The 26886-nt window shown below is 30.5% G+C and overlaps 1 protein-coding gene across 3 annotated transcripts; it reads right to left on the reverse strand.

Annotated features, from left to right (window-relative positions):
- Positions 1–720: 720 nt before the first annotated feature.
- Positions 721–26003, reverse strand: LOC129226057 (MYG1 exonuclease-like). Of its 3 annotated transcripts, none has more exons than XM_054860649.1 (9): positions 25921–26003; positions 23747–23798; positions 21177–21315; positions 19071–19166; positions 12637–12867; positions 9032–9107; positions 6206–6331; positions 1963–2144; positions 721–935 (listed from the first exon to the last, which is right to left on the reverse strand). In XM_054860649.1, exons 2-9 carry the CDS (start codon positions 23787–23789, stop codon positions 770–772), a joined length of 1059 nt encoding a protein of 352 aa, XP_054716624.1. In that variant the 5' UTR covers positions 23790–23798; positions 25921–26003; the 3' UTR covers positions 721–769. The 3 variants fall into 3 exon arrangements, with proteins under 3 accessions (XP_054716624.1, XP_054716616.1, XP_054716633.1); XM_054860641.1 differs by lacking the exon at positions 25921–26003 and adding an exon at positions 25799–25913; XM_054860658.1 differs by lacking the exon at positions 25921–26003 and adding an exon at positions 25556–25578.
- Positions 26004–26886: the final 883 nt, after the last annotated feature.

Here is a 26886-nt window from a genome sequence, read left to right on the forward strand (position 1 = left end):
AGTCACTTAAGGTGATCAAAACAAGTCTTGAGATGTTTTGATACTTAAAATTATCTTGATATTATCAACATCAAGATAGAATTAAAAGAAAAGTTTTGATAACCTCGAGGCCAAATCAAACTAACATTAGTTTGTCAATTTTTAAAAATTATTCTGAGTTAAGAAATAATTTCCTTTTGGTGTAATGGAGGTACTTCTAAATTTATTGAGCTTAATTCAAAAAACGTTTTACCACTAACATGCATTACTTCTTCCAAATAGCTACTAATTTATTATTGTGTTTTTAGACAAGTGTTATCAATTTTGTATGGTAAAGAACATTTCCTCGCATAGTCAAGTACCCCGTTTAATAAATATTATATGCTGGAACAAATGATATTCAACAGTATTAGTACTTTTTAAGTTGACTATATAATCTTGAGCAGTTAAAAATGCCTTACCTTTTCTGCTTACACAAATGAACTGAATTTTCATGAAAATGTTCTCTCAAGTTTTGTCAAATATTTAGAAATTTTGATGATTGTTTAATTTTCCAGTGCATTTGTTTTTTAAACATAAATATTTCTCATTCATTGGAAATTTTTTTATTTTGCCTTAAAAAATTCTTTTTTGCCTTGCCACTAGACTCAATCAAACACTTTGAGTAGTTCTATCGATGTAAAATGTGTATATTTTAATTTTATTACACATGTTAGTTAATATCAAATGAACAACAAAATATATGAAATGATTGTTTTATTAAAGTAACATAATCTTTGTAAAAATTTCATTATTTAATCAAATTTAATGTATCCAATGCCATTCTAAGAGCCCCTTCTCGTGTTTTGTTGCCTCCTATGAAACCACTTGAATGTACAAAGGTGCAGCCAGGAATGCCACTAACCTCTGACAATTCTTCATCTCTTAGACCTCGCCACTCTTTCTTCAAGGATAGTCTATAGGACAAAAAGTTATGCATAAATTCAATAGAATTATAGAACAATTTGGTTCTTTTTTAAACAAACCATACACATGGGATAAGTGAGAAAACATGTACAAAATCACATTTTTTTTTTTTAAATAAAAGCACAATGTCAAGACTTTCATATGAATAGCAATAAGGTTATATTCAATGTGACTAAAATAGAAATTATTTATAGCAGAATATTAGTAACTTTTCTAAATTGTGCTATAATGGTCAAAACCCACACTATTTTGAACTATTTGAAATTTTTCGTAAACATTATATCACTTCTCAGTGTTAAATATCATTTAGTGATTATCTTTTAACTCGTTAAGAATGTTCAAGAGATCCTATGTGAGTGTTAAGAATGAAGCCGAAATACAATAGGATTGGTGATATGTTCATCAGAGAGACAGTTTAAGTTAGGAAAAATCATGATTCCACTACATATTCCTACACTTAACAGCTGTATCAGTTTCTAAAAAAGCTACCTACATGATAAAAATAAGAGAGATTCCTAATCTGGCCGCTTTGGCACTGCATTGCTTACAATATCCATGGCAACGTACACATGCAGCAAGTACACTGCATTCGAAACCTACTGCAATAGATTTGTGATGCATACGACATACAGAAAAATCTAACAAGTCCCCCCCCCCTTCAATTTCTGATGAATACTAGTTGTTAAGCGTGGGATTTAAAGAAATGCGTTCAATGCTGCCAGAGAAGCAATATTGGATTTTAAATTGGCTGTTTTATGACTATTTGGATGAAAAACATAAATAGCATTTTAAAATAAATGCACTACTTTTTTTGAATTCGTAAATTATTTACTGCCATTAAAGATTTCAACATTGACAATTTAATAAATAATTTTTTTTTCACCAACCTGTGTTAACTTTTCAAATTTTAGCTAACGCTTTTTGACACAAATATGAATATATACAGTTCAAGGAAGAATAATATAGAGCATAAGGACTAAAATTTCTTAATGACTACAGATTAAAATAAAACATTACCTATTTTCAAAAGAAAATGGGGACACAGAAACACACTGAACCCGCCACAATCCTAAAGTATCTGTATAAATCACAAACTTGATAGGTTTCTCTATTTTCAGACTTTCTTCAATCTCAAAAAGATGTTCTTTCCAAGGACAGCCACCATTTTCAAATTCAACTATTTCTTCACTGGGATGAACCTAATTGAAGATGAAAGGCTGATTATTTTCACACATACCAATGTACCAAATTTTTTAAAGAAATGAATAAAGGTAATGAAAAATTAACTCAAATTTTCAGAAGTAATGTGAAAAAAGGGCATGAATTTTTATCTAAAATAGATTTTCAGAAAATAAAAGGTAAGATTCCTAAAAATTTCAACATGGTTAGTGATTTTTGCAACATTTCATAAAAACAACTTTTAGAGTTTGTACATATTGAGCAAGAAAAAGAAATCAAAGTACTTGGGGGTGGTGGATGGGGACTAAAGATATTTTGTAACTTTAATAAAAAAATAAGCACAAAGCATTTACAGTAAATGAAGTTTTAATTGGTATTTTTTAGTACTTTCTAAAAAGCACTGATACATTTTCAAGTACATTAGTGAAAGTGAAACACAAATTTAATGCATGTCTACATCAAGTGGAATCTTGGGAAGTCTTGAAAAGTTCTTAGCTAAGTTGGATCATCTTATTACGTTTTCTTTTTCTTCTTTTTTTCCCAATGTTCTTTCAGTTTCAAAAGGGAACTTAAAATCTTGGTTGAGTTATTTGTAATTCTAGGGTAATTGAAGTAAAAACGTACATAAATAAAAAAATTCCCAAGTAACGTGTCTCCTTAGGTAGTGTAAAATCCCCTTTAACCATACAGGAGTAATTATTTTATTTGTTAAATGGTAAACATGACATAAGGAACTTGCATATGATAGTAATTTGAAGGATATAATATAACATTTCTATTTGTTATTTTGGGATAAAACTATTTTCGCAATTATGAAAAATTTGACATTGCAGTGCATCACATTCATTTACTGTATTTTTTCATATTTTATTGTATTGTTTATTAATAAAATGCTTCTCCAAAAACCTGGCTAATGGAAAGTTTTGGACACAATAAATGCAGACACTTTTAATCGTTTCTCCAATCCAGACCATCTTGTCAAATATTGAGACGTGTTTCTTTCAGCCCTTAAATACAAAAAACATTTTGTGATACAGGGCTGGAAAATAAATGTTGCATTTGGCATTAAAAGTCTGATTTTTACATTATCCATTACTGGGAAGAACTTTTCTATTTCTTTTTTTCATTATTACAGGAATCTCACTCCAAAATAGAAATCAAAATAAAGCACCTATTTTTTCTCCAACTAGGTGCTTTCTTCGAGTTCTTGGTAAATCATAATATTTTCATAGTTTATGTTTTATTGGATTTTATACCTGATTCCTGAAGATCCCACAAAGAAATTGGAAAACACATAAAATATAAATTTTAATAAATAAAAATGAAAAAATTAGGACGACAGCATAAACAAATATTAGGGGCAAAAAAGCAAAATTTAAACTTATTGCCGGATTGAAATCCTTAAACGATTTGAGAACCATCTGCAGTGATTTTGAGGAACGTTTTGTGATTTAACACATCAGTTCAATATTGCGTTTAAACATCATTAACTCTTACCAGAGGTTTGTGTTTTGTTAATCATTTAAAACACTAGCATAAAACAATTATTGATGGTTAATTGATAAACATTAATAAAACTAAGTCATACTCTGAGTATAAAGAATTTGATTTCCTACATCTACACATGCCATTATAATGTTAAAACAAAATGTGATAAAAATAGAAAAGATTGAATAATATTAAAAGTTTTGAAGTTAGTTAAAAGTTGTAATGTTACAAGGAAAGGGGCCATTAAAAAAAAATAAATAAAATACATCTCCAAAAATCTTGTCAGAAAAAAGTTGTTTGAAACAGCTCGATTAATGAATTTTGGTGAGCGATGTGAAGTAAACTAACTTTGTTGCGGAGTTTCAGTTTTCTCCAAAGGAAACTGAGAAACTGAACAAGGAAAGCTTAATAAAAATATTTGATATGAATTTTGAAAATAAATAATAAATCAATTGCAAACATTAACAAAGATGCATAGTCTATCTTAGTAATTCATTGAAATTTCAATTTTCAGTAAAAAAAACCAACACTGGTCTCTGAAATAAGAGAGAGATAGATGATTAAAGGGAATTTTCATTTAAAAAAAAAACTTGCTTAAAAAACCAAAAATAAAGCCCTCTGTCAAAATAATTAAGAATTTTTGTACAAAATTATGCACTTAAAGGGCCCACTGAATAAAGCACTTTCAAGGACGCATGTTACTAGCCATTTTGTTATGTTTACAAATTTATATGGATTCCACTCAATTTTAAGCTCTTGAATGTTGATATTTTTGAAACATCTCGGCTTTTTTAAATTTTTAATCATTGGAGGCTCTTTAAAATCACCCAGCATATTGCAACAAAGTTGTGCTTTACAGAGTACAATAGAGCCTCATTTATTTGGACATAACAATAATTTTCCACATTTCTTAACAAAGAATTGGTCCACTGCCTTCTATTTTAAACAAGAGTGGCATTTGAATGGAGCGTGGTCATGCAAACGCTTTTTATTAATCAATCAAAGTAAAAAGCAAATGTTTGTGTACTTTTAGTTATGTTCTCTCAATCATAATTTAAAATTACTATCTATGTGTACATTCAGGGTATCTGCTACATTTCAAGTTTTCAAATCCATGACTTACCCTAACTTTCCATGACTTCTGCTGGAAACTTTCCATGACTCACGGGATACAATTTTTTCAGAAAAAACATTAATTTTTCACAAGAATATCTAAATTTGTGTTTTGAGAAAATTAAATTGCAATCATCTGCTCTATTCGTAGGACATGTGGTTATAAAAATTTAGCTAAAATGATGTGTAATTAGCTCAGCTACTATTAGAACTAAAAAAACCATTTATGCAACAATGACTAGTGATACGCATGAAATAATTGGAGTTTCAACTTAATTATTTTGCTACCAAGGACATACATTTATAAATCGAAAATTTCTGGAAATATGTTTTGGATTCTAATAAATCATACAAAATTTTTTATATAAGTAAGAATTTACAAGAAATTAATTTTCAATCATTAAAAATATTGAAAAAAAGTTTTAGTTGCAAAATAATGTTTCTAAGTAAAAGAAGCATCAAACATGCAGCAATAATGATATGAAACTACTAAAACAGTGAAACATTTCAGCTTGATTTTTCTTTCTTTTGCATTTTTTAAAACAAATATTTCATTTTATAAATAAATAATGAATCTAAAACTTATTTTTTAAAGCTACTAGTTTTCTAAAAAAAATCTGTGACAATACTAAAATTAGGTTTACAACAAATAAAATAATTAAATTAAAATACTTAATAACTAACTTACCAGATATACCACCGACAAAGTTTTGTGATAAGCTACAAATATTTAAAAAATTCTTCATTGAAAATTCCTGATTTTTGTATTTTATCTATGGCCTAAACGTTCTTAATTAATTCTTAAGACTAATTTTATTTTCTAAAATGTTCATTAACTTAAGACGCTGCTGAAAATTAATGAAAATTTTTCATGAGTCTCTTGAACCAACTCGGATGCAAATGACTTAAACTTTTTGAGTCGAATGAAAACGCAAAATTAGAAATATACAAGTTCCCAACTACACAATTAGAGACATAAGAAGATTAAAAATAATGCTAAATACAAAATTATAAACATTCAAATGGTAGAATAAGATTGTAAAGAACAACGAGCGAGTATTATAGAAGCGGATGCAATCGGATTTTGAAAGATGTAAAAAATCGGGACTGGCGGGTAAAAACGTCTAAGGTGAGTAAATTTTGCACCTAATTTGTGGAATTCGAAAAATATGCATGTTCTTGAACCCAAAATCCATGACCAGATGTCAGTTTCCATGACTTTTGAGCATTTTTTGCTGAAAATCATGACTTTCCATGACCATTTCCGATCATAGTCGAAATCCATGACTTTACATATGCGCAGACACCCTGTACATTATTTGCATACAATTGGGTCTGAAAAGCAAATACTGTTGTACAATATGAACATGAGCAATAATAAAGGTTTTGAAGGCCATCTCTATGAAAATAAATAAAAGTATTTAGGTATAAAGAAGGTTATGCAACCAGTAAAAGGAAATTTCCAATAATTAAAACTTACTTTACTTCTGTCCATTATGGCCTTTTTCACAATATCCCTGGCAGGTAACCATACTTTACCATAAAAATGAACTCTGTCTAAAAATTCTGTTTCTACTAACTTACTAGCATTCTGGAAACATGCATTCTGTCAGAAGAAAAATAACCTGTGATTAGGGATACTCAGTTATACTATATTGTTGATCATTATATAATATAAGCTAATACCTAAGCTTTTTGACCTTTCTATAATTTAGTATTTATAATTTATACCATTGGGATTTTGACTTGTAAAACCAGGTTAGAAAGAGGTTTTAGTGAACTGTGTGCTACTTGCAAATCAAGTCTCCATTCAGAAATTCTGAGAATTCTGCTCATATTAGTTCCAAGCAGAAAAATAAATAAATAAAAATAAGCATGCAATGTGATACAATCGGGGGGCAACCATAAAACTGTAAAAGATATTAACAACCATTTAAGATTAAAGACAAAAGAGGGACGGAGGAAAGTGATAAGAAACCTTTTTTCTTTCACTTGGGCCACCAGTTTTGTGCCCATAGCTGAGCTGTAAAATCCTTCCCATCTACTATAGCTACTGAGTGAAGATATTTTTTCCAAGTGCCAGGGAACCTGGTGCCCGTGCGGAAAGGATCGGTGTGACATGACTGGCTGTTTTGGTTTGTCTGGTTAAATTGCCCTGATTGGTTAGAAGCGGAGTGTGGCAGGGGCCACAGTCGAAATGGTCCCTCAGAGAATCTTTCACAAAGATTGCAAGCACAAACGCTAACAGATGGAAAACTTTTAATATTTTATTAGCAATATGCTGAGTGCTAGAGATTTAAAATCTGTTTCACACCCAATTCGTTGTTTTTTTTATAAACTGAAATACAAAATGTTACTTATACATAATCTATTTAATTGTGTACAACTTTTCTGGGGGGGGGGCAGGTCCACCCTGTCGATAGTGACGAGCTGGCACTGTTAATTAAAGTCAGTTTTCAAAACATAAAAGAAGATATGAAACTTTAACTTTATTAGTTTTTTCTTCTCCCTCGAAAACCCAGAACTCTATCGCCTCTGGGTGATAGAGGGTACCCCTTGGGTGACCTATGGGACCCTCAAGAATTTCTGGACATATTATGTGTATGACTGCATACACATATTGTACCTAAAGTATTACTGGATATACTCTCAGAAAAATTGATGGGAACAACAGTTTATGTACAAGTACTATAAGCAAGCTTGAAATTCAGTTTATGCTGTTTCGCAGGAGTGAAAAAACCACTTTATTTTTCATAGCTTTAGTAGGTCACATTTTTTTGTCAAAAAAAAAAAAAAAACAGTATTTGGGGGGTAAATTTTTTAAAGAAAATCTATGCAGTTGAAGCTCACATAACTGTTGTGAAGACTTAAAGCGATCAGGGTCTGTCTGAAACAACTTGCAGAGATTGGTTTAGACGCTTTAAAAATAAAGATTTTGATGTTGAAGATAAAAAGCGTTCTGATTTACCGAAAACGTTTGAAGGTGAACTAATGGAAGCATTGTTCCATGAAGACTTATGTCAAATGCTAGCTGAATATGCAGAATCATTAGGAGTTGATCACACGACAGCTTTGATACGTTTAAAAGCATTAGGAATGACTCAAAAGCAAGATCATTAGGTGTTGCACCAAGTAAAAACTGAGAGACGTCCCATGCTGTATTTGCAGGTGTGAACAGCTGCTTCAATAGCAGAAAAGAAGTGTTTTTGCATCGTATCATAACTAGTGATGAAAACTGGATACACTGCAGTAACCCTAAGTGTAGGAAATCATGGGGTAAACCCAGTTATATGCATTAACATTTTCAGCAAAGCCAAATATCCATGGTTCCTAGCTTATGTTCTGCATTTGGTGAAATCAGCTGAATATTGTTCATAAGCTGCTAAAATTAATTGAAACTATCACAGGAGATTGCTACAGAGGACAATTGGAGCGATTAAGCCGAGTATTGGAGGAAACACTCTCACTATACGAGCAGAGGATACAAGCAGAGGAACGACAAGGTCATTTCGCAGCATGACTATGCTCAACCACACATTGTAATGCCGGTAAAAACCTACTAAAAACATTTATTTGGAAAGTCCTACGCCACTGCTATATTTACCAGACATTGCTCTTTATGATTGCTACTTGTTCCAGGCGACGACACATAGCTTGGCTAAGTAGCACTTCCATTCTTATGAAGATGCCAAAAATTTGGTTGACTCTTGGATAGCCTGAAACGACATGTTGTTTTCTCGATGGGGGATTCAAATGCTGCCAGAAAGATGGGAGAAAGTAGTGACTAGGGATGGACAACACTTTCAGTAACATGTTTTTAAATGTTTTTTTTTTTTTTAAACATTAATTTTCACAAAAAAAAAAAAATAAATAAAAAACAGCGAGAAGTTATTCAACCACACAATAAATAAATCTTTGCCATTTTCCCAGAATTTTTTGGGGGTCAGCTCATCAAGCTATTTTAGGTTCCCAGGACTCAAAATTATGGGGAAGTTGCGCCCCTTTCAAACATATTTGCATAAAAAACCGGTCAGTGTGTAAACGCAAACCCTGTGGGACTCTACTGTATATGAAATATTAAGCACAATAATGAGTCATGCTATGAAAAGTTAAAAAGCTACATTATTTTCATTTATTATTAGTTGAATATTTGAATAACAAATGACAAGTGGTGACACGGGGCTCCTCCGTCGTTCCGTGAAATCACATAAAATCTACAGTAAAATGCAGTTATTAAAAATATTTAAAAAAGAAAAACTACTTTGGAAAATATACATCAAAAATAAAATAATAAACTTTTTTTTACTTCATCAGGATTTTTCTCATTCCAAGACGGATTCAAATGTTTCACTCTAGCACTCAAATGTGTATGTATCTTATACCTAAATGATAATTATCAAAAATAGTAATATGAGCCATAAAGTAAAATTATTTACACATGAAGAGAGAGAGAGAGATTGATTCAATATACATCAACTAAAAAAAAGTCACCATAAAAATTTTCAGATCATGCATTATTTCTCTAAAACTTTCTAATGTATTTTCTCAGACTTTTTATTTCAAACTTTGCTTTTAAGACATGCTTTATTCTATTATAATTGTAGAATGAAAGAGAATTTCTCATCCTAAAATTTACATTTTGAAATATCAGGTATAAAAAAATCTAATCTTTGCAAAAACAATTAATTAATTATTGTTGAGAAAAGTAACATTCCATTACTCTTCATTTCTTGCAAAATTTTGAAGTTCAACATCCCCTTTTATTTTATTTATTTATTAAAACAGAGTTCATTAGCTTCAAGATTTTCATATATATATTATAACTAGGAACTATTTCAAGGTTATTTATTCGGTCTGATCTCAAGAACATGTGTCTATATACAAAGACTGATGATGGAACTAAAGCATTTTGGAAATAATCATTTGATTGGGTTTATTCAAAAGGAAATAGGTTTCGTTATTGATGTTTTTACAAAATTCCTAACTCTGGAAATCGACTCTTTACAAACTTTCGAACTTTAGAAATGGACCTTTCACAAAATTTAAGTGAAAAAAAGAACCTGAATTTATTGATATCTGCTTGTAAAACAATTATATTTCATAAACACATTTCAATTAAAGTTTTTTATAGTTACAGCTTTTTACATATATATATACAGTCAAACCTCGTTATCACGACATCTTTGGGACCGTTAACAAAGTGTCGTCATAACCGGAATAGTTTAAAAAATTCATAATTAAACATTAGTTAACCATAAAATTAGATTAAATGAAGAAATTAATACTGTTTATTTATTTTAATCAGATTTAACTAATGTAAATTTGAATTATTGGTGAACATAACAAAAATTATTCAAAAAAAAAACCTTCACTTCTTTTTTTTTTTCAATTCTACAATACTTTCCAATAAAATGTTTTATAAATTTTTGAATAACATTTGTCACACTCCTTCTTCCACGAAATTACCAGCAAGAAAGAAACCAATTCAAAACTCTTTTCACTTTTGTCAACAATTTGATTAGATTTTGACGGCTGAGCCTCACTATTTGAAGGTGAAAAAGCCCTTTGTAATCCTTTTATCCACTTTAAGAGTTGTGTGTCCCTTTTCAATCTAATCAGGAGCCCCTTATCTCTTTTTCTCTCATGGGAGAAGCTTGTTGTGACCACCTAAAGCTTAACGTAGCTATGGTCTTTCTCTTCTCTTGCTGCTTCCCTCGTCCAGTATTACAATCCACCTGCTTTGAATTCCTTTCTATTGTCCCTCTTGTCAAAGTTTGAAACCTTTATCTTTCAGAATTTATCTACTAACCTCCCACCATTCTCGAGGTGTCATGAATGGTCGAATCTCTTGTCAGAGTCCGAAGTTCTTACAACAAACATTTCCAGATGTCTTCATTTTTTACTGAACATTATTCAATTGCAAAGAAATATTTGATCCAGTCTGCACAGCTTGAAGCGGCGTCGTAACCGGAGTTGCATGAAAAATACTGTTGTAAAATGCAGAGCCACTTAACATTAAAACTATATGGCATAAGTTCGGAACTTTCAAAAAGTGACATGACATCCAGAGTGTTGTGAAATCTGAGTGTCGCGATAACAAGGTTTGACTGTATATATTTTTTTTTAAACAAAATTTTTCAAATGAAATATTTTTTTTTTTTTTTTTGCAAAACTGAAAATAAGGTAAGCATAAATAAAATACCAACATAGTGGAGGAGAAATAAGCAGCAGTTTCAAAGTCTTGAGAAATTACCTCTCATTCATGCATAGAAATCCAACTTAAATAGGCAAAAAAAAGGGTTCTACTTCTTCAATGAGGTATCATTGTGTTGAAATATTTTTCTGGTGTAAGTTATTTGAGAATTTTCAAAATGTAATTTACTTTAATTAAAAAGAAAGGGGGGGGAGGTAAAAATAAGTGATTCATACTGACATTACAAACCCATTTACAGTTAGGATACTCAAATGAAACTGTCATATCTACATAAATAATTAAGTTTAATTGCAAGCATAGCTTGAATAATAAAGGTGTTTTAGTAATAAATTTACATTCAAAGTTGCACTTTTTACTTCTCAAGAAAGTGATCATGATCACAGAAAATTGATGAACTAAAATGTATTTAATAACAAAGACACTAAATCTATCAACAACATCTTGAAGTAATTTGAAAATTTCCAGCAATATATGTTATGCACTTAACTTCAGTAATTTTTCAGAATGTATGCATGCATTAAATAAGTTTTTGGAACATCAAGTGATTGAAATTTAGTTTCCATCCTCAAACAATCATTACAATTTCAACTTGAGCTAGTCCATACTTGCCAACCCGCGAAGGAAAAAAAAAACAGGAGATTTTACTAGAGGTATACAGAAGATTCACTAGCGACAAATTTCACATCAAAATTATTATATAACGCTACTAAATGCCATGAATATTAAATTTAAAATGAAATAGGGATTTTTTCAGGTGTAAGCTAATTGGTAACAGCAAGAAAATACAAAATACTGCAAATGAAAAATCAAATAATATGGAGTGCAATTGCTTAAAATTTTTTACATTCTCCAGTCTCCACCAAAAAAGTAAGTACAAAAATTTAATTTTTAAAATCTAGAAAAAAAAAATAAATAAACTATTGAAATAAAGAATAAAATAAGTAGGTATAAGGTAGCATATGTGAAATAACTTCAAACTTTCAAAATAATTGAAATATTTTCAAGATGCAAAAGGATTGAAAACTGCTGCAATTTTAGCCAAAGCACGTGCTTGGTTGAAAAGCAATGAGGAAATTTTCCAAATAACTAAATGAGTTATTAATTGGAATTTTTTTTTTTTTTTTTTTTTTGAGTAGAACGCAAGAACAAATCAATTCTTTCACCACACTGAATTTGGCTCCAATTAAAAAAAAAAACTGAAATAGTCCGATTTTTCAGGGGGAAAAATCGAATTTTTGCAACGCACAATGAAATCAGATGGGAAAATGGTGTGATCAGCAGCTACTCTTTTCTGGCATACCTACTTTTTTTGCTTGGGAAAAATAGTGTTGACTTGCCCATGAATGTAGCTTTGATGCAAGTTGGTGCAGAAAACTTATTTTGTAGCTCTGTCATGATTGTTATAAAATTCCTACCCTGAAAAGAAAATTGGTTATAGTCCGTATTCTTATGAACTACAATGGAGTTCTACATTGCTCTGGCACCTGATATTGGTGTATAACTAGAAACGGGCGCCATCTATTGAGAAGAAAGTGAAACTTTTTGGTGAGTGATGGAAAAAATTGCAAAATCAGGAGAAAATAGTAAAAAACGAGAAATTGGGAGATGGATGTAAAAAACAAGAGTCTAACATTCAAAACAGTAGAGTCGGCAAGTATGCTAGTTATAAAATAAATTTGTAGTTTAAAATAGCTTACCTTGGTTCTTTATCTGTAGAATCTATGCCATTATCTATAGCATCTATTTCCTGAACAAAATTTTCATATACTTTGTGAAACAAAACATTCACATTTTCTGAATCAGCGGGCAATCCAAGAATTTTAGAAATGATTTGATGACCAAAGTGGTAGTATACAAGACCAGCACTGCTTAACTTGATGGTCCAGGGATAATCTTGGTTCAAAGAATTCATATTATGATCAAATGACCTAAAGCATAACGACTAAATATTATTACTTTTAATTTAATTATAAAATAATAAGCAATTATTAAGTTGAATTTCTCAAATTTTTTTATTCATCACTAATTTTTAACAGAGATCTGTGAAACTCTAAACATAAGAAGTTGAATATTTTGTACCTTTTAATCTAGTTTAACAATATAATGTACTTACAGTTTTTTTTACAAACATTTTGATTTTTACAACCAAAATGGAATTAAAAAATGTTTTCATATATTTTGCCTATAACGAGAAGCGATCAGCACAAAATTTGTCAAAGCGCATGTAGTGGAGGCTCATAAAAATTGATGTCAATATACTTCTCAGACTCTTTCTAAAGAGCATTTATTTTTGATTAAGCATTGCAATGAAGTTCTAAATGAAAAATGATAATATTAGGGTTGCTTGCTATAAATAACTGATTTAATCTCAATCACTTTTTACTAAAAGGTCTAAAAGTTTTATAACTATGTAAAATAAGAAACTATAAAGGGAAATTCCACGAAAAAGACACCATTTTGACTACTTGCATATGACTGTTCATATATTTTATTAAACAGTAATAATTTTTTTTAAAGATAATGAACAATTTTTTTACTCAAGAAATCCCACATTGGTTTGAGTTCTTAAGCAAGAAAATCTTACTTATTATCCATTTAAATTATTATTTTTAATGAAATATATGAGACGTCAGGTGCGAAACAATGTCTGTTTTTCTCTGGAACGGCCTTGGAGCTTTTTTAGGAGGTTGTTGAGTGAAAACATAAAAGAGAAAAAAAAGACCTTCAAGTTATTTTTCTCATTCATCTCATAGCAATGATAAGCAAGTTTTTGAGAATTTCATCATTTTAATAAGAGATGGTGAAATTCAAGAACAACAAACTTCCAAAAAGTTCAAAAATCACCAAAAACTTGCAAAACAACCAGTTTAAACTATGCAAACCTTACCGCAACGAAACTAGAAGTTACCAAAAACACTTTAACAATAATAATAATGAATGAATGAAGAAGTATACAAACATATTAAAGCTTTATTTAGGTGAGAATGCTTGGGAATATTGTTTTGGTAAATATTTCATTTGAGACAATATTAACACATATAAGATAATATATAATTATCAGAACTACATAACAACAATAAACTAAAAAAAAAATCTTTGGATTAATTTTTTTAGAATAATTAGACACAGAAACCAACATTCATGTTTACAAATTAATGCGTAGATGACTAACCCATGCCCAAGTTAACCTACTATTTTGTAACTACAAAGCCATTAATCCGATATTTTGATATACATGTATATCTGATATTTTCAATGAGCACTAAAGAAATTTTTTGAATAGTAATTGCATGCTCAAATCACAGTAGCTTAATTTTTGCTGTACCTGCATACCGGCTGAGCTGCAGTAATGTTGTTGCTAAGAAGATCAGGGTTGGCAAAAACCCGGGTTTTTTTAAAAAAGCCCATGGACCCAGGGTTTTTTTAAATAAAACCCAAAAAAACCCAACTAAAGCTGGGTTTTTTAAAAGAAATGTGGGTTTTTTTGTCTTTTTTTTAGGGAAAATGGGGTGCTTGTAGCATATTGTAGTGTAAGTATATGGACAAAGCACAAAAATTGTCTTGGGGTAAAAATACTGGAAAATTCAGCATTTTCTGAAGAAAAGTAAAAAAGACAACGAAACCCAAGAATGGTGAAGTTTAAGATTTTTTAGTTTCCATGATTACCAACAGTTAGGGCAAAGTTACTTCTCGAGTGATAAAATCTATTGTTTGTTTTTAATTACTACATTTTTTTTTTTTTTTTGCATTTTACTTTATTGTATTTCATTTTGTTATGCAGAACTACTGTAGAACGTCAAAGTAGTTTAAATCCCTTTTTACTGAATTCAGCTTAATCAAGACATTTCTTTGAACTTTATGTTGACTGTTTCTATTTCTGTGTACAGAGTAAGAAATATTAAACTTTTTGTAAGATAATGAAAGTATTGTACATCCTATTCTGTTTTCTGTTCGACCGTTTGAAAAACCTGTTAATTTCTAAAACATATACGTTGTTTATTTGAGATTTGTGACATGTTGGTTTGCAGAAAATAATTCACATGAAAGACTTATAGCTAGCGTAGTTTCTTCTGTACAATCTACAAATATCGAGAAAATCAGACGTGACAGGACTTAGTCCAGAAAATTTGAGTTATTTATTGACCAGTTAAAGAAAAAGTTAAATATATTTATTTAAAATCTTTGAAGTATTTTTTTTAATGCCGTTAAGAGTTAAGAAATACTATTGAAGTTCAAATTTCCTTTTTTATGTCCATTGTCTGTGGTGAAGAACAAATAAAAAAGAAATTTAAATTGTGAAAGTATTTAATTATTGTTTTAAAAAACTTCTCAGAAAATTTTTAAAAACCCAAAAGTGGGTTAAATAATGGGTTTTTTTAAATGGGTTTTTTCAAAAAAACCCATTGGGTCCAACCCAATTGGGTCCAATCTGGCCAACCCTGAAGAAGATAGATATTAAATAATGGAGTTTTTTGCATTACTTTGCATTTTTATGTTACTGTTGATGTATAATGAACTTTTTTACTTTTTTGGGGGGAGGGGGATTTTAAAGTTAAAACAGAACTTTTAGGAGTATTTTGTTGCTTAATTAATTTGAAATTTTTTTACACTTTAAAGGAACATTTGGAATGGTAGGTTTAGCCAATAGTTTTCAAAACTCACCACAATCTTGCATGCAGTCAGGCCTACCCCAAGCCTGATCGACGCTATTGTGCAAACGTCTTTTGAGCGCCTTAATGCAGTGGCATTCGAGGAAAATGTAGTCTGGAGTGAGGTTTTGAAAATGACATGGAGTGAGGTTTTGTAGACAAATATGATGTGAAAAAAAATAAGTTTTGCATTTAATTTATTTAAAAAGCAATGAGTAAATATTTAAATTTGGACTATAATGTACGTTTTTACTTCATTATCTTGAAGTTATTTCGAATTCAGTAGCTCCTCTGATATGCTAATGCGTTTTGGAAAAAGAAAATATTCTAAATATCAAAACTCTAAACATCTCTATAATCTCTAATATTAGTCAAACTTTTATGCCTGTCAAAACATGACAACAAGATTCTGATTTTGTATTGAAACTGAAGTATAGGATGTTCAACCGTAAAATCTGAAAATAAAATCCTTTCCAGTAAAATCGTTAAAAAGAAACGTACGGAATTGTTTAAAATGCAATGGATTTAATATCTGAAACAAAGACATTACCCAAAGCTCATTTAGAAAGGAGAGGGGGAATAGAGTATAATTATGGTTAAGTCGTTACTTATGAAACAAAAAAGTTTACCTAAATTGTTGTCAACAATACGTAAATGTTACGCACAAGTAAAAAAAAGCAAGTTGGCTTTCATATTTTTTCCATACATGGTAACATGAAGCAGTCGAATTGCCACGAACAATAGTTAAAAATCCCAAAAAGACATATTACACAAATTATAATGCAACGTGTTCACCATGAGAAAAAAAATGGAAAGAAACGAATTTCTTACACCTCCCTCATAAGTTCAACCTTGTGTGCTATAGACATACCAAAATAGCATTCATGGCTCCACATTAGGAAGAAAAATGCTAATTTACTCATTAATTAGTAACAGTATTTTCAGGGTAAAATATTTAGTGCTTTTTTATAGCATATTTAAACTCAATAAAGCAATAATTTGTCATTTAAGATAGGCGGCGAGATGGATTGCTAGTTTTGATGAGCAGTATAGTCATCATCAGAAAAAAAAAATGAAAAGTTCAATTTTATTTTTTTTCATTGTAGGGATTTCCCCCACCTGGAGCAATTTTGAATGGTACATCTTGGCGCCTTTTTTGACTCTGGCGCCGTCAGGCGTCGCACGACCTTGCACATAGGAACGGAGCGGCCGTGCATTCAGTAACAGCAATATTTTACCTTTTTCATTCTCCCAATTACAGAAAAATTGATACTTGGTCAAAACCAGGGAGGAGATAAATCTTTCCTATTTAGAAGTGGCATGATTTGTTCACTTTTTCCAGGGGGAGCTGTTGCCAAACAGCTTCCTACAGTTGCAGCAGTTGATGCTAAGTTTCTCATTTTTTTAGAGGCAGCTATTAAAGCAAAAAAAAAGAAAAAAACTACTGGAAATTGGTTGTAATAAGGGGCTAATATAGTGGACAATGTATGGCTTTCATCTACAGGAAGTTAGCGCAGTACCTTTGATGGAAAAATTCATTTTATTTTTCAAAACCAACTTGCCAAAATTCGTCTGCTATCAATATTGAGCTGTGCAATGTTTTATTTATCACGAGTTGGAATTTTTCAATTCCTGTAAAAAATTAATGGAATTAAAATGTAGTAGAATTACATAAATACTTTTTTAAAATTAATTGCAAATTTTGTTTCATCTTTCGAGAGCTATTTAAAGCAAAATATTTTTCTCTTTCACAACTTTTAACAGATAAAAATAAATTTTAATATTTTATTTACTTAACTTCAAGCTGATATTTATTATAATAATTTTATTTATGCACTGCTTAGACCTAATTGTTATCATTACTATTATTATTATTGCATTTTTTTTCGACAACCAAATCGAAAAAAAATTGAGAAACCTTATTCATTTCAAAAATACATGTACAATAAGAGTAAATTGTGATTTTCAAAAATTTGATTAATTTCAACAGAAAACCCTGCAATTATTTCAAAAAAGCGTACAAAGCTATAACAGAGAAAAATTTTTTTTTAGAAAATTAAAACGAGTTGCACCCAAAATATCTTTGGAAGATCGATTGGGATCTAAGAATTTTTGATCTCAGGGACTAATGATATTTTTTATTACAATGCAGGCAGGGGCGGCATTTCACCATTTCATTTGGGGGGTCGAGTTTCTTAAATACGTATATCCCCAAAGAGAAACCAAACACACATTAGCCAACAAGAAGTTGTCATAAAATCGGTTTAGTATGAATAAAATTAGTGTTTAGAAACAATTAAAATTTTGATTCGTTGACTAAAAAGTTATCATACAAAACACCTCGCTACTAAAGGTTTTATGCCTTTTGGAAAAGTTATAATGCATGATTTTTGGAATTCGGAAGAGCAGGGAATCGTGTTACTGATATATCAGTGCCCAATTTCGTGCTGTTTTGCCAATAATCACATGCATGTTTAAGAAGTTTCTTTGAAAGCATTATAATGTATTGAGCAAATGAAACGTGTTTCTAGCAGAAGAACACTCATTAAATAAATATACACTTAAAAAATGAGCTTAAAAGTGAATGTAAAATATCAAGGAATTTTCTTGTGAAAATCATACTGCCACCCTACTTTTCACGAGCCTCTCATATCCGACATACCATCGTTGCATTGGGCACACAAGTGTGAAATATTTGGCCTATATGAGGCAATGTCTTCTTTAGTTAAAATTAACTATGGTTCTATATTAGTTCTCTACGTTTTGAAAAAGCCGAAAATACTTCATGAATTTCCAAGTCATCATCCAAATAACGAAAAACACTTTTTCTAGTCTGAGAATGTGTTGAGTTTCATCAAATAGTTGCTGAGAACCAGCGAAATTTCCTTTAATGAGCATTGATTTCCGACTTACATAAATTGAATTCACCCATTTTCTATCATTCTGCTCAAAACATTTGGGGGTGCGATCGCCCCCTCTTGACCCCCCTATTTGCCGCCCCTGAATGCAGGTGATTTATACATTATTATAGCTTTGAAAAACATCATACAAAACAGTGCAAGCTGCAGAAAGTAGGGAACCTCTCTGCGCCGGTGAAAAATCACTGCCAATATTACACTCGCAAACCCGTAAGACATTTGTCTCCTTTTTTTTATTCCGTGGTCAAAACTAATATTCTTTATATCTTATAGCTCTTCAAAATTAAAAAGCTCGATAAAACAGGCACATTTCAGTTGAATTTCAAAAATAGTATTCGGGGAAATTATCAAATCATGGAAGACATAGACCTTTTTGAAGTATTTTGCCAAACTAACCAAAATAAAGCATCTATTTGCTAATCAAGTGTTACCCAAAACCATGTTACTGAAATTAAAATTTCACTTACGTGGCATTTCCGCGGAACGTAACCCCCGCGTAAAACGAGAGTCTACTGTATGTATCAGCAAACAATGATAATTACTGATGATATATTGTTAAAATACCTTTGATGATGATCATATCTGTGAGTTTCAGGATCATACACCCCACCAACATCAACAACAATATCACATTCATCAAGTACTTTCATGTCTCGAGATCTGCAAAGTGAAATTAACACCTAAGTGGTAGATTCTACTAAAAAATTTTAAATATTTTTTCACAAGATCAAAAAATTTTAATCTTTAACCATGATATATATTATTGTCGTAAGAAAAAATACTCAAATTGATTATGATATAAGTAGATGCATCAAAGGCATAATATCTAACATAGCTTGGAAAACAGTTGCATGGAGAACAGCTTTAAGCATCATGATTTTTTTTTTCACAACATGGACAGAGAAGTTGAAGATAATTTTTTAAAATACAGAGAATTTGAATGAGGTTCAACACAGTTAGCTGCGTTTCTAAGACTTCAATTCTGAAAATTTTCTGGGATATATCACTCGATCCGCCCACCTCTGTCCCTCATCTGATTCGAAAACAGTCTAAAAAGGACTTATAACTTTTTGTATCTGTTTTTTGTCATGAGGAGGCAGCTAAAAACTGCCATCTTGCTGGGCTATGGCTTGCCCTCATTAACGTGAATGATGGCTGCGCCTATGTTACTGAACGCTTATTCGAAAAAAAAAAAAAAAACGTTGTGGGTGTGTAGGGGGAGGGGGGGGGGGGGGGGGAACGAACAATGACAAAAATATTTGAATCAATATTGTTAGATTGCTGGCCCATTTCATTTTCAAAAATTTACAATCTGGCCGTTTAATGTATAATTTTTTAAAATGTCTTGTAAACTCTTTAATTTTGTCACAAATTATAGTTTTTTGCTATAAATCAACTTATGTAAGGCTTTGCTTTGCTTATTCCCATACTACACGGATTTTCGATCATCCATACTGCCTTTGGTTCCAGTCAGTCCAGATATGCACTAGTGCAGCCAGAAATATCTTCTGGGGGGGGGGGGGGTTCTTTTGACAAAAATACCTTTTGGAGGGGTTCTTTTTATCAAAAATACCTTTTGGAGGGGTTTTTTGATCAAAAATACCTTCTGAAGGGAATTGTTTTGATCAAAAATACGCCCAGAAAGAAGTTTTTTAATGAAAATTATGTCTGGAAAGCAGTTTTTTGATCCAAACAGCCCTTTTATGTGCATAACCTACTATTTAATGAATTTCGCAAATTTTTCCTTCTCACCAACTAAAATGAAGGCAAAATCCTCTATTTACCAAACATTAAATACAGAATTAACAGATAATTTTCAGAGCCAAAAAATTTTATTTCTGTTAATTTGAGTTAGGAAATGTTGGATTGTTTGCCAAATTTCCGACTTAACCCATATTGTCAAGGCTTTTCTTAAAATCAGAAATTTTTAACTGGCAAGAGGGAAACCAATGAATAGCGATTCTGATGCAGAAAGCAATAATACAACTCCCATTAAAACTGTAACTTTTTCACATGCTTTACATGGCCTGGAACCTAAAAACATATCCCATGCAGCAGGCTGTAAATGATGCAGTATTTTCTTCTCTCCATAAAGTCAAAAGAGAACTACTTTGAGTCAAATATCAAGGAAATTATCAAATATCTATTACACAGTACTTTAAAATATCAAATTGACTAGTGTAATAAGTCACGTAATGCTGAGTAAAAAGTCTGTTTTTTTTAATTATGGATATTTTTGTGCAGTTGCTTATAGGGGTTTTTAGATATGCTAAAAGCAATTGTTTAATTTTTTTTTTTTTTTTTTGCACTCTGATATTATGAATAACCCTGATTTAACGTATATAAGTTTCGGCCCCAATGAATTCATTAAATCGGGGTCCGACTGTATAACAAAACAATTTACACATCAATTTATATGAAATGCTCTAATATTTTAAGCACCAACAAATAATTATGGATTATTAACAGAAAAAAATTGAAACAATAACAAGTATAAACTTGCTTATACCTGGTATGAGAAGAAAAAAATTACTGTTGTTCACTAGATTTTTAATAAAATATAAAGCTGTTTTAGTTGTAGTTAACTACAAAACAAACATGATTTTTACAAATGCTGAATCTTAGTTATAACAAAATAATATTAGAGTAAACAAAAATAAATCTATTTACCTGACAATTTCGGCATCATGATACTTAGAATCAGCATGTTTTAGCATACTACATGCAAGTACTTCATCACAATGAAATGTTCCACTGTGAGTTCCAATCTTGATTTTTCCCATACTTGAGAGATATCTAGAGTTTGGTGCTGGTAAGAAAAATAATATAAATTTTTCCAACAACTTAAAATGTTCATTTTTTAAATGCATACCTTTTAACATAACAATCAAGTCTTTAATCTATAGGCTTAAATTCCACTCAAGACTTGAAATATAAACAATGAATTTAGAATTTTGACTAAAGAAAATGTTTAAGTCTAAAATAATGTCATCAAGAACAACTTTTGAAACAATTTAAATCATAATTCAAGTGGAAGATGTAGTTGCTAAATTTTAACAAATTATGGTGAGGGAATTAATAAGCAAATCATCAATTTTCAGCCCAATATCTTTATTATATTATGTTTTTACATTATTGTACATGTTTTATTAATTTTAAATCATTTCTTTATTATTTTTTTCATTTAATTAGTTAAATGCTAGATGAATTGGTCTTTTAACCTTTTCAAAAGCAATATGCCTCTAAAACAACAAAAGTAGTTCAGCATTTTTTGATTCAGATTGTCAAGGTTTGGTTTTTGATAGGTTGGGTCATTGAATGAACTTAAGTTCCCAACTTATCTACACTCTTTCAAACTTTCAAAAACAAATTTTTTTGTTTTTCACTAAATGTAAACACTATTCTTTGACATTTCTATTTCCCCTTTCCCACTCTAATCAAATCAAATCAAACTTTCCAAAGTCACCACACCTAATCTTTAGATCTACACTACTCAGGTTCATAAACATGTGTTTAAACCAATCAAAAAAAAAAAAAAAAATCTCCCCTTCCTTTCACGTTTTTGGTGTAACCACTTAAACAAATTTGTTAGCAGGGTTCGTTTGCATATGTGTCTACTCCACTTAAAATAATAAGTATCTTTCTAGCTTTTAAATACACTGTAATCAGTTTAAGTTATAGTTCAAGCGTATGCAAATGTTATTGACTTTTTAAAGCTATTGTTTTCACTATCATTATTTTTTACCTTTTTTGCGGATTATTTACAAGTTTGCTTATCCGCGTGTTACTTTACTCCACTGATAATCAAGAGTTTACTGAAATGTAATTCTATTAGAGACGTACCGAGTAATCGGTAACTACTCGGTATTCGGCCTACTTAATCAATTTGCCGAGTACTTGGTACTTGGCCAAATTCTGATCAGATACTCAGCCAATACCGAGTAGTCGCAAAAAATTGAATATTGTCCAAGACATACTAAAATTTATATAAAAAAAGAGCAAGCATTATATTCTGCAATCATTTACAATTAAAATTTATAAGTCAAATTTAAATTTTGAGAATAATGAAGTTTGTGATGCTTCAATGGAATAAATCTATTTTAATGTCCCCAAAGTTAATAAAACATATTTATTAAAAATTATGCAAAAAAGTTAAGTATAGAAAATATGGAATTTTTATATTAAAAATGGATTTTTGCTACAAACAAAAATTAGTTATAAAAAATATTAAAATACCTTTGCTTAAAAAATAAAAGGAAATAAAACAACGTTAAAAGCACAATGCAGGAACACTGCAGTCACGTGTTTTGGCGTTTCAAGGAATTCCTTTTTCAATGCACAAAATGGGAGCTCGTGGATTTAAAGGCATCCGACAAAAGTCAGAATTTTTTTACCGAATGTCTTTACATTCTTTAGCTCACATGTTATGCACTGAAAAAGACGTTTCTTGTAATGGGGGGGGGGGGGGGTCTGCAGTGTAGGCAGCTGCAGTGTAGGCAGTGTTCCTGCACATTTGTTTTATCTGCTTTTAAAAATCATTTATGTTTGGCGGACTAGAGCTATAATTGATTGGTATACAGTGAAACCCCTCCAAACGGACACCCCTCTTATGTGGACAATTTTTAATTCCCCAGTTCCAATGCAAATAACATTATTAAACCCCTGTCCTGCGGACACCTCTCTGTTGTGGAAAAAAAAAAATTGTCCTGTTAGTGTCCACATTAGAAGGATTTTACTGTAATTTGTTTTAATTCCAACTTGATTAATCATACCTTTTATTTATTTATTTTTAATTTTAAAAATAATTTTTTTGTAAAATTTTTGGCACAAACAAAATTGTTTATATGATGCATAATTAAATTTCAGCAGGAATTTAGTTTTAAAAACTTTTATATAAACAAGGAGGTCTCTACTACTATTCCAATAAGTTCAAAATTCATCACATGTGTTGGTGGTTCTTCTTAAAACATAATTGAAACTTGGTAACTCGGCCGAGTAGTGAAAGGCCAAGTACTCGGTACTCGGCCAAAGTGCTATTCGGTACGTCTCTAAATTCTATGTTTTCAAACAGTAACAACAATACTAGTGTAATTCTATCAATAAACTAATTAAGAGCTTAATTATGAAATCTAAAATGTGCGAACAAAGCATCAATTGTATTTGAATTATAAAGGCAAAAATGTTTTTCATTTCATTTTTAACAGATAAGAAAACACAACCTTTAAGACAAGAATACTCACTAAGAAAAAAGGATCTTGATATATTAAAGAAAGATTTCAACATCAAGATACACTGAAAAACAAAATTGATGGACATATTAAATTATATCACATGACATAAGAAAAGGCTACAGCATTAAAAAAAATAAAAAAAATCAGTTAATTAAAGCAGATACTCAACATGTGAGTATTTGGTAGACTATCCTACTCTGTTTTTTAAGATATTCAAAACATTCATAAAATACGACAACCATTCCATAAAACAGCTAGGATTCATTAATGTTCTGTTCATAGAAGTGAAGAAAGAAGTGAGAGAAAGGGCTAGTAATTACAAATGAAATATACTAAGATGATTCTTCCAATAAGAGGTCAAGATATTTTATTTGCAGTACATATGTTTGAAAAAAAAAATATTTTACAAGTGATGATGTTCGTATTGAATAAATCAGTATTGATGCTTTTTTTTAAGACTCTGAACAAAAAACACGCATACATTTGAATAAAATGAGAAATGTTTATGTAGTTGATGAATAAGGTAATCTATTACAATCTTTTTAAAAATATTAACTTTTAAAATCATTAAATAGCTCATTCTTTTATACATGGGTTATTCTTCAGAAAATAACTTTTGAACGCAAATATTTTTCAATTTCAAAACCTTTTTTTTTTTTTTTTTTTTTCATTCTTACATGAAAGTGTTACCTACTAAAAGTAACCATAAACAATGGCCCAGTTAAGTTCCAATCATTTTACTCATAAATAAAAAAAAAAATAATGAGTTGTTCAGGGAAATAAAAAAAAACTTTTAATATTTAAAAATCAAGGATAATTTAATATCAAATTAATAATTTTGTTAATTGTGCAAATAATCAGCTAATTTAATGATCAGTGGGAATATGATATTAAGCTCTCTTAATTAAAGTATGGCTTAATTAGTAGTTTCAAATGCATGTTAAAAAATAGTATTTAGTAAATTTGAGGATATACTAGAAATTCATAATTTTGGTAGAATGTCTATTATTGATGTATTCCCTCTTCATCATTTATTTTTACCTCAGAAATAATGACACTGATAAGGTCTGTCACGGAGGTGAGAATCACGGAGTAGAGGAATTTTCCATTAATATAGGCCTAATAGATACATTTTTCAAGGATTTTTTTTTCTTTGTTGCTACATTCTGCACATGTTAAGCATATGAAAACATGTTCGCTTATTTTTTACATTAATTTACATCCCTGAAATTCAAGCTCACGGAGGTGAAAAGTCAGAATAACCGTACTAAGTTTTAAAGCAAAATCTATCTTTTTGTTTTTCGACAAAAATCTCACAACTTCAACTATGACTGAAAATAAACAAGGGGGCTCCTTGTATTATGGAAAATAAAATTTGATGTCATTACTGTCATGTGTTAATGAGGAATGGAATTTTGTATTTAGGAAATGGAGGTGAGAATTTATTGTGTGACATGACTTCTTGTCCTACTAAAGCGAACTAAAATGCAATATTAAAAAATTAAATATGCTTAAACAATTAGTATTTGAGAAATATGTGAAAGGAATAATCATTAAATAAGTATATACTTTTAATTAAACAAGTTATTAAGAAACAAACAGTCACACAAGGTGTGTGACATGCCACGGAGGTGAGAATTCACATGTTGTGAACCAAAAATATATACTTCAATAAAAATTATGATTAAAAAATTGTTAGCAGGTTTAAATAGATATATTTTTGATGAAATGAAAAATAATTGTTAAATGAATAGTTCCTTAAAGTTTTTACTGTAAAAGGTGTGTGACAAAAAAGTTACTTTTTAAAGAATGACTTACATCTCTCCTGCGTACAGAAATCTAGCTATGATTTTTTTGCGTACCAATTAACTTACACATAAAAAATATTTTAGTCTCTGAGCTTATGTGGTGATGAAATACGTGGGTCTTTCGACATTTACATTTTCGTCATTGTAACTAACAATTATTAAAGTAGTGTGTTGGCTCAGATGTTAAGTAGTATATTTCAACATTAATAAAATTTAAGAGTTGAGATTTGCGGCTTATTTTCAGAAATCGTACCAGATATTTTCAGGATACAATAATTCACAAAAAATATCTCAGAAATGAATAGAGTAACAATTTAAAAGCTTTAAGCAGAACAATTAAAATCAAGACACTTAAAATTACAACAGAACGCTCACATGTTTGTTTACTGCGGCTACGGCAGTTACAGCTATTAAAGTTTAACTGGAGGGTCATGGGTGGAACGTCTGTCATCACGACTAGAGTCCCTAGGGACTCTAATCACGACTTGCTCGATTTTCGAACCCTCGACCAGATAACAGCACAAAAAGGAGCACCAACTGGAGTCCCTGTTTTTATATTGGGAGCGAACTAATGGCCTACAGAGTCCTTTGAATTTAAGGAGTTGAAGATTTTCTATTTCGCCGATGTTTTTGATTCTGATTTTACAAACCGAAAGGCATATTAAAACTCATGTGGACCCTATTCACGGTTTGACAAAGAATGAGCAGTATGAAATATTAATTTGCAACTCCAGAGCTCGAATACGTTACCTTGCAGAGATTAACAATACTAAAGAAAAGGGTAAAACATTCCATTCCACGTGTTTTCTTTAGGGTAAATCACAGGCTTCAGACAGTTTGTGATGTAATGTAATTTCAGAAGAATAAAAAAGAAAGCTTCCCACAAACACGATGAAAAATTACTGTCATTCACTAAGCGTCAAAGCAAGTTTTAAGTTACGCCATTTTTTTTTTTTGTTTTACCTTTTTCATCCGCCATTAGACAGTGGTTACAGTGCCCCCTATAGTTTATTGGAGTTGCGAATAACAGGCTCGACATGTTTTGTTTTTAATTAATATCGCATCATATGCAAAAAAAAAAAAAAAAAAAAATGTAGAAAAAACATTCACTCTAGATTCCAACTTTTTAGAAAAAAAATTTTTACACAAATAATTTAATAATAGGGAATTTAATAAAGATTCCAGTGATGTAAGATTCGATATTTTATTATTTTGAAAAACAAAATGGAATCTTACGTAAGAATAAGGGGCGGGGGTTGAAAAATCTTATGTTGTCTTACATGAGCGGTTTGGGAGTTCAAAAATTGCCAAAATCATCCTACGTAATTACTGAATGGCCCC

This window comes from Uloborus diversus, chromosome 1 (assembly GCF_026930045.1).
Source record: "Uloborus diversus isolate 005 chromosome 1, Udiv.v.3.1, whole genome shotgun sequence".
NCBI classification, from domain to species: Eukaryota; Metazoa; Arthropoda; class Arachnida; order Araneae; family Uloboridae; genus Uloborus; species Uloborus diversus.

Excerpts from the sequence above, each read along its gene's own strand:
- LOC129226057 (XM_054860649.1), bottom strand. The coding sequence starts at position 23,789 with ATGTTGAAATCTTTCTTTAATATATCAAGATCCTTTTTTCTTA. Across the intron at positions 21,316-23,746 it reads ATCAAGATCCTTTTTTCTTA|CACCAAACTCTAGATATCTC; the intron begins GTGAGTATTCTT and ends TTTTCTTACCAG. Across the intron at positions 936-1,962 it reads CCATTTTCTTTTGAAAATAG|ACTATCCTTGAAGAAAGAGT; the intron begins GTAATGTTTTAT and ends TTTGTCCTATAG.